General features: G+C 37.1%; 1 protein-coding gene and 1 long non-coding RNA gene across 2 annotated transcripts; both read right to left on the bottom strand.

The window, feature by feature from the left end:
- Positions 1-782: 782 nt before the first annotated feature.
- On the bottom strand, positions 783-5990 carry LOC141445008 (uncharacterized). The gene is made up of 2 exons (XR_012453264.1): positions 1610-5990; positions 783-1091 (listed from the first exon to the last, which is right to left on the bottom strand). It is a non-coding gene; the product is annotated as an uncharacterized lncRNA (long non-coding RNA).
- A 1-nt stretch (position 5991) lies between these two features.
- On the bottom strand, positions 5992-8701 carry LOC141445007 (uncharacterized; the record flags this gene model as incomplete). Its single annotated transcript, XM_074110785.1, has 2 exons — positions 8295-8701; positions 5992-7781 (listed from the first exon to the last, which is right to left on the bottom strand). A coding segment is annotated over exon 2 (1080 nt), but the record flags the coding sequence as incomplete, so codon positions are not given.
- Positions 8702-9089: the final 388 nt, after the last annotated feature.

Below are 9089 nucleotides of genomic sequence, written 5' to 3' on the forward strand. Positions count from 1 at the left end.
TGTTTTCTTTATCAAAGAAATTTAATACTCATTTTTTTAGATCAGAGAAATAACAAAACATATTTCGTAATCTAAAACAAAGTATTTTTGTTATAATCAGTAGCAAAACCCAAGGACTTTTCTGCATTTACTTAGACTGACCGGCCAAGCCCGTTAATAAATGCATATAATTAATAAGATATCGGTCTGCTTTACACAATTTTCCTCACTTACAATACTTAAAATAAGCAAATAAATAGAGTTTATGAATTAGATAACCTGCATTATTTAAAGATTTGTGGGAACATTGCGACCATGCAATGTGTGGGTCACTCGGGTCAACCACGCACTGGACTCGGGGTCACTCACCACCAATGCATTGGAAGGGTTAACTATACTCGATGAATGCGACTTATTGTTGAAATCTATTTATTCAAGTTTTGATCCATTTTTAGGAACAGGAGAAATTCTCTGTTCAATAATAAAAAATTGACAACTGGATCCTCAATAACTTAACCGATTAAGAAAAGTTGAAAACCCCTGACATTGTCATTTCAGAGTTCAATATGGCTAAGAACCACCCGCAATGAAACTCGCATTAGCATAAGAAAACAACAGTATAATGATACATTATCCCTTGAGAAACTTTTGGGTGACACTCGTTAAAACCCTGTCGCAGTCAGCATTTGCGGCACTCGTAAAAAATAACTTGATAAGAACAGCAGAGGCTCTCTGTGACAGGGTTCCACAGCGTGCCACTGTGACGCTTGGCTACTTAGTGGAGAGAAATAAAAGCAATTGCAATGATTTTACAATTATAATCTAAATTAAACAAAGTAGAATACAATCTATTTGCCAAACGCTAAATTATAGGCAGAAGTACCTCAGGGTGTGGGTTTTAGAAATTCACTATATAGTAAACTTTACAATTAAAAGAATGAGCCGTGAGCACTTAACACCGTCTTATGGACAGCCACTTCCCTGTAGTGCGGCGCGCGGTGAGTAGTTGCGCGCGTCCGGTGACGTCACGGGTAGTTCCGGAACGTTGGCGGGTCAGTAGATGTGGTGGAGTGGGTTAAGGCGCTCGATCTTCGCAGCTGGTATCAAAAACCCTGGAATATGCAGTTTTGGCCATTTAGTGAAAAGTCTGATTTCACGTTACTGACTGCAACATCCAGCGGGAGGTGAAGATGAAAGCACTACTTGCAGGATGACTACCAAAAGCATTAAATAGTGATCAATGATGTTGCAGCAGCATACAAAATCAGCTCGATATGGTAAGAAGTACTTTGTCATGTCATACTAAAAAGCGGAATTGAAGTGATTTATTCATACAAGTATTTCCAATTTCGTGACAGTAAATTAAAAGTAGCTGGGGTTTAATATTATTGAACGTTTTAAGTTCATAATTATATTAAAAACACAATTATAATATTTATTTTTTTGACAAGTGGGTAGATAAATATGCAACTAAAAATAACTTTGATATTTAATTCCCTCAAAAGCTTATCTACAATTACTACGTAATAACAAATGTATGAAGCAAGCCAAACACATGATAGAATAAGTAAAATTAGGCATTACAGTAACTATCTACTGATTCATATTAGTAATAAATTGCAACACTCACCCAGTCGGGGCAAACACAATTCACTTTTGATTTTAATGTAGAAATGTACAAAGCAAAGGCTTTTTTATGATTACTAAGTTTAAAACTTAGGTTGATTAAAAAATAGTGACCATCAATTAAATTTGGAAGTGTCTAGTTCGGTCTGCGGTTCAGTGCGAAAAAGGAGTGACCTCTTCTCTCAGCCGCGCGAGACCCTCTCCCCGACGTAAACAATGACAGCGCTAAACCTCCGTGTATAACTCCTACTGCATTTTATTAGCTAAATCGCCTTTATGTTGATTTGTTCTATCGTAGTTAAGGATCCTAGCTTTAAGTATTTTGTCTAGTTTTATTGTTATTTTTAAGTTTGTACATAATATGGAGATCGTAGCATAATATTGTTAACTAAGAGGAACGCTGTAACGATTACGTTACATACCCTCCCTTTTTGGGTAGAATTTTGCCTAAGTAAAATTCGCTATCACATCACTAACTCAGAAGCTACCAGTTCGACATACAGCCTTCGATTACTTCCTTCACGCACACATATTCACCATTAATTCAATATCTGTCATACAAACCACAACACATTCAATTATGTTACAGTTCCTTTCACACAGAGTATTTTCTTTAAATACTCGCCAATAGCTTAAGATAGATTTTAAAATTAGCAGGTCTCTTTATTTCTTATATGTATTTTTAATTTATTGCATTAAGCTAGATATACCTTATTAATCTTACTATGGCAGGTAGTGCCATAATTAGTTTAACAACTGTGGTGGTGTATTTGGTAGATAGTTTCAACCCCTTATAGGTTTTATATTAAAAATAATTTTATAAAAAGGAGACTTTAGTATAGATAGTGATAGGTTTTATTTAATTATACTTTGTAATTTGTTAATTTGATGTCCTTTATATGCCAATCACCAATGTTATTACCATGCAGATCTTGGAGTACAAAAACAAGTGGTGACTTTTTAGCAATTATGCGACATTTTACAAATTTTGGAGCTAGTTTTTTTGCAAATTTGTTATCTTTATCGCTCTGATAGTAGGTGCGCTTCCAGACAAAATCACCTACGTTAAAATCGGCATGTTTCCGACGTAAGTTATAGCTACGACAGTTTCTAGAGTGTGATTTTAGTAAGGAACATTGAATTTGGTCGAATATTTTCCGCAGTACCCCTAGATTTTCAGCATATTCGTCTCTTGGCGAAAATATGAGATCTTTTATGTCATCCTTGTCCAGATAATGGGAACCACAGGTTACTAATTCCCGGCCATAAACAAGAAAGGACGGTGTAAAACCAGTCACTTCGTTCGTAGAGGAATTAATGGCAAACTGTATTTTAGATACGTTAACGTCCCATGATCTGTGATCGTCGTTTTCTACAAAAGAAGAAATTGCTGTCAGTACCGTTTTATTATAGCGCTCTACGCTGTTCACTTGTGGAGTATACTTAGGGGTATACAGGACATTAGGGATCTTATATTTAGCAAACAGGAGTTTCAGGATATTGCTGGTAAACTGTCTACCGTTATCCATTATTACAGTGCTTGGAATACCGTGAACCAGGAATATCTTATCCTCCAGAATACGCGAAAGAATTTCAGCTGTAGCACGCCTTATTGGAAACAAGTGGCAGTACTTAGTGAAACAACAAGTCACGACGAAAAGGAACGTGTTTTGATTTCTAGATGGCGGCAATGGTCCAACCAAATCCATGCTTAACATTTGAAAGGGTCGGCAGCACTCCTTAGGGCGGCCCATAGTACCTAGTGTTGTATGATTAGCGTGTTTATAGGATTTACAGACATCACAATTGGCTATGAAATTAGTCACGTCGCGGTGCATGTCTGGCCAAAAATATTTTAGAGAAAGCCTTTTGTATGTCTTTAATATGCCGAAATGTCCAGCTGTAGGACACGAGTGATTTTCTTCTATAATCTTAGATCTATTTTCCAGGGGAATGACCTCTTTCCACTCGAAGTCTCTAGTTAGTGGGTTCAAACTTTTTTTGAAACGATACAGTTTGTTATTTATAACCTGGTAATCTAAAAACGATGTAGGCGTATTTTGGCAGCCATTATATATATTTCGATACCAAGGGTCGATAACATTCTGAATTAAGTTAGATATTATTGGTGTATTTATAGCTGAAACACATACACGAGAAAGACTATCTGGTACTACGTTATCGGAACCGCGACGGTGTCTAATTTCACAGTCAAATGTAGAAAGTCTTACTCCCCATCTAGCTAAGCGACCTGTAGGATTATTAATGTTTAGAAACCATTTAAGAGCTGAATGGTCGGTGTAAATAACAAACCTGTGACCATTTTCAAGGTAGCACCGCCAATGTTCAACTGCTGTTAAAACCGCTAACGCCTCGCGCTCTGTAGCACTGTAGTTTTGTTCTTGTTTAGATAGTGATTTACTCATATATGCTACGACCCGCTCTACGCCGTCTAAAGTTTGTGTAAGAACCGCGCCAATACCCACATCGCTCGCATCTGTATGAACCTCGAATGGATGCGAGTAGTCAGGACATGACAACACAGGTGTAGAAATAAGGCATTTTTTAAGAGCTTTAAAGGCATCGTCAGCTTGAGTAGACCATTTAAACGGTGGTGCAGTTTTAGCTTGGGACGTCAGTTTATTCAATGGCGCAGCCAGTGTGCTGAAATTTGGTATGAATCGGCGATACCATGATGCAGTACCAAGAAAACGTCGAACCTCTTTACGGTTTTTTGGTGGAGGGTAGTTAACGATAGCTGCAACCTTCTCAGGATCAGCATGTAAACCATTAGAATCTACTACATAGCCTAAGTATCTGAGCTGTTCTCTAAAAAATTGACTCTTCTCGAAGTTGATAGTTAGATTCGCAGTTTTAAGTTTTTCCAAAACGCGCACAAGCAGTGATATATGTTGATCAAAAGTAGGTGACACTATTATAATGTCATCAATAAAAACAAAAACTTTATGTTCAAATTCTGGACCATAAAACAATTGATCAACTAATCGTTGTTGTGTAGCTGGCGCGTTCGTAAGACCGAAAGGCATAGATTTAAATTGAAATGTACCCCGAGTTGGTATATAAAAGGCGGTCTTGCATCTATCTTCCTCTCTGATTAATATTTGCCAGAAACTTTTAGACAAGTCCAAGCTAGTCAGGTACTTGGCGTCGCGTAAATTGTCTAAAATTTCTGATATATACGGTAAACTGTAAGCGTCTTTCTTTGTTATAGCATTGAGTTTTCGGCTATCGAGACAAAATCTAAGCTGTCCGTTTTTTTTAGGAGTAAGTAGAACAGGTGAGGACCATGCACTTTCACAAGGCTCGACTACGTCCTCATTAAGCATTTCATCTAGTTGCTCAATCAAAACACGTTGCTTTTCTAATGGCATTCTATAGTATCGTTGACGAATGGGGGCAGCATTCCCAGTGTCAATAGAATGCGTGATTAGCGTAGTCCTACCAAGACCACGTTCCTCATAAGAATTTCTACGAAACTGTGAAATAATGTGGTCGGCTGTTATTTTTTGGTCTTCAGATAGGTGATCATAACTACATAAATTTGCGTTTTTGTCTACGGTGACCTCACAAAGAGCGACATCCGATTCCGAACGCATTACCACCGCAGTTAAATGTTTTGGAAATAAGCCAAAATCATTCCAGAAGTCCATGCCTAGAATTAATGAATTTTGTATATCAGGAACAACATAAATCTCCAAAGTGTGTGCTTGGTTCATAAAAACTACAGGGAGGTAAATACAACCAATGCTTTTTAATTTATGACCACCTGCAGCTATAAATTGTAAAGGTTTCCCTCGTTGTAGCACAAAACCTTTGCTAGTAAAATATTTGTGAGAGTTGTTTCCCAATATAGAAACCGATGATCCCGTATCTAGTAAACCAATAATTGGTTTATCGTGCAATGTGACGGAAACGTGTGGACGTGAGTAATCTATTTGTAGGTTGTGGATTGACGAGACAGTGTAGCACGAAAAGAAAGTTGAGATGAAATTTAACCAATTAGACCATTCAGAACTGTCAAATTTAGTGACCTTAGTCTCATCGTACTCACTGCCCACCCAATCCACAGTAGTTAGTTTTTTTGGGTAGACGTTGCTCTGCAATCTAAACAATCCGGATAACGAACTCCTTTCTTGCCACATTTGAAGCATATCGGATAATGCGGTTGATGGCACTGTCCCAGAGAGTGAGTATTCACGCGGCATCTTGGGCAATATAGTACTGGAGTATTTGAGCTAGTCGGTGTATTTAAGGAATTAACTGTTGTTTTTTTTGAGTGTTCCGAATCATTTTTACTGAAAGAATTGTTATTATAATTAGGTTTATAGTTTTTGAATCTGTCGATATAATTTTGTTTGTAAGTAGGAAACCGTTATTGTTGTGATAATTATGTTTGTGGAATGACGTACTAGGAGATTGCCTGTTATAAGCAAATTCTCGGGCTAGCATCTCGGAATTTATTTTTGGTGGTTCATGAAACTGTGCTGTACGAGACTGAATATTCTCATAGCTACGGCAGAGGTCCTTAAGGGCATCGATTGAATTAATGTTAGGAGATGCTGCTAGTGTACTGGCATAAGTAGGTCGGATATTATGCAGCAAAATTTCTAATTTGTCTTCTTCTGTAAGCTGTTTATTTAATCTTGAAAACATACCATGCATAATAGAGATATAGATAGAAATATTTTCTTGTTCGCCCTGAGTACGCATCCTAATCTCTGACAGTAGACGATAGTCATAGTCACTTTGACTAAAATCCTGCTTAAGAAGTTTAACTAGGTCATCCCATGACTCAACCTTGTCTTTGATGCACCGGTACCAATGAAGAGCGTCATCCGTAAAAATTTCGTATGCAAAAGTCAGCAGCTTGTCTTTAGGCATACTTCTAGAGATAACTAATTCCTCAGCCTTTTGTATAAAAGATCTAACGCACGATTTACCAGAATATCTCAGTTTACCGACAACGTCTGAAACAAGTTTTTTTTCGCAAGTGACAGAAATAATATCAGACAGTGGTTCCGCTGTACTCGATGCAGTGGATGGTATTTGCATTTTTAAATTTTTAAGAAGAGCAAAATGCTGCTTAAAAGTATGAGAGCATTCCTTATATAGGGAATCTGTAGCTTCTTCCCTATTTATTCTTATTAGTCTATAGTAAATATGATGTAGCATTGTTTCTGTCCTAGAGTAAACATTTTTATCAAATTTAGCTTTAAGAATGTCTAGATTTTCTTTTGTTTTGACTAGAGTATCCTTAACCTCCGACAAATCAACCTTTGAGTCCAAATGAGACTCCAAAATATCCTCCGGTGGCAGCACTGGAGCTAATTTAACAATTTGTTTTCTAAGTTCCTGCACTGATTCTCCCGTAGAACCTCCCCTAACACCAACCTCATATTCAAGTTCGGTTTTTTGTAGTGAAAGATATTTGATTTGATAAGACATTTTCCTCAAAGTAGGTGTGTGTTGCAATTTTACAAGGCAGTTTTTTTTTTATAATAATCAACAGAAGCAGAAAAGCAAAATTCCCAGCGCAGTAATCAACTTAAGATTTATTAACTGGTATCACCAAAAATGTGGGTAGGTTATATAAAAAAATAGTTTTAAGTGTAGTGATAGTCAGAGTCGCAAAAGCTGCAATCTAAAATATAACAGTGCAAATAAATGGTTGCAAGACACAATTTTGGTGATAAATTGATCGTACTTATAGCTAAAGCAACCAACACCAAAGATAACTACAAAACACCTTAAACGAATGCAAGTGAACACGGCTCAGTGAAATTCCTACGAAAATGGCGCCACTGTGACGCTTGGCTACTTAGTGGAGAGAAATAAAAGCAAATGCAATGATTTTACAATTATAATCTAAATTAAACAGAGGAGAATACAATATTTTTGCCAAACGCTAAATTATAGGCAGAAGTACCTCAGGGTGTGGGTTTTAGAAATTCACTATATAGTAAACTTTACAATTAAAAGAATGAGCCGTGAGCACTTAACACCGTCTTATGGACAGCCACTTCCCTGTAGTGCGGCGCGCGGTGAGTAGTTGCGCGCGTCCGGTGACGTCACGGGTAGTTCCGGAACGTTGGCGGGTCAGTAGATGTGGTGGAGTGGGTTAAGGCGCTCGATCTTCGCAGCTGGTATCAAAAACCCTGGAATATGCAGTTTTGGCCATTTAGTGAAAAGTCCGATTTCACGTTACTGACTGCAACATCCAGCGGGAGGTGAAGATGAAAGCACTACTTGCAGGATGACTACCAAAAGCATTAAATAGTGATCAATGATGTTGCAGCAGCATACAAAATCAGCTCGATATGGTAAGAAGTACTTTGTCATACTAAAAAGCGGAATTGAAGTGATTTATTCATATAAGGATTTCCAATTTCGTGACAGTAAATTAAAAGTAGCTGGGGTTTAATATTATTGAACGTTTTAAGTTCATAATTATATTAAAAACACAATTATAATATTTCTTTTTTTGACAAGTGGGTAGATAAATATGCAACTAAAAATAACTTTGATATTTAATTCCCTCAAAAGCTTATCTACAATTACTACGTAATAACAAATGTATGAAGCAAGCCAAACACATGATAGAATAAGTAAAATTAGGCATTACAGTAACTATCTACTGATTCATATTAGTAATAAATTGCAACACTCACCCAGTCGGGGCAAACACAATTCACTTTTGATTTTTAATGTAGAAATGTACAAAGCAAAGGCTTTTTTATGATTACTAAGTTTAAAACTTAGGTTGATTAAAAAATAGTGACCATCAATTAAATTTGGAAGTGTCTAGTTCGGTCTGCGGTTCAGTGCGAAAAAGGAGTGACCTCTTCTCTCAGCCGCGCGAGACCCTCTCCCCGACGTAAACAATGACAGCGCTAAACCTCCGTGTATAACTCCTACTGCATTTTATTAGCTAAATCGCCTTTATGTTGATTTGTTCTATCGTAGTTAAGGATCCTAGCTTTAAGTATTTTGTCTAGTTTTATTGTTATTTTTAAGTTTGTACATAATATGGAGATCGTAGCATAATATTGTTAACTAAGAGGAACGCTGTAACGATTACGTTACACCACATACGAAACTTAATCGACGTAATAATTAATAACACATTTAGCGCCTGCTTCACCACTCATTGATAAACTTTGTTTGGCAGATGAATGTGATGCCGTCTCGGTTTATTCGGACAAAACAAACAGGGACGACATCACAGATATTTGTCACTTAAAACTTATCAATTAATGTTGAAACAGGCCTTTAATCTAGAAAGATAATTCAAACCTAAGTATGAGTACATATCCTCTATTACCCCGCTCGTAGGCACTTGTAAAGTTGTAAATAAGAGATTCCCTAACAGTGGGTGATAAATTTAAGAGCAATTAGACTTAATCGTCGAGTAGAAAGCGTGCTATCTTCCGCCGGTCTGCGATCGATAGCAGACGTGACCAACC

This window comes from Choristoneura fumiferana, unplaced genomic scaffold, assembly GCF_025370935.1.
Source record: "Choristoneura fumiferana unplaced genomic scaffold, NRCan_CFum_1 Sck3bRy_131;HRSCAF=319_pilon, whole genome shotgun sequence".
In the NCBI taxonomy this organism is placed as follows: Eukaryota; Metazoa; Arthropoda; class Insecta; order Lepidoptera; family Tortricidae; genus Choristoneura; species Choristoneura fumiferana.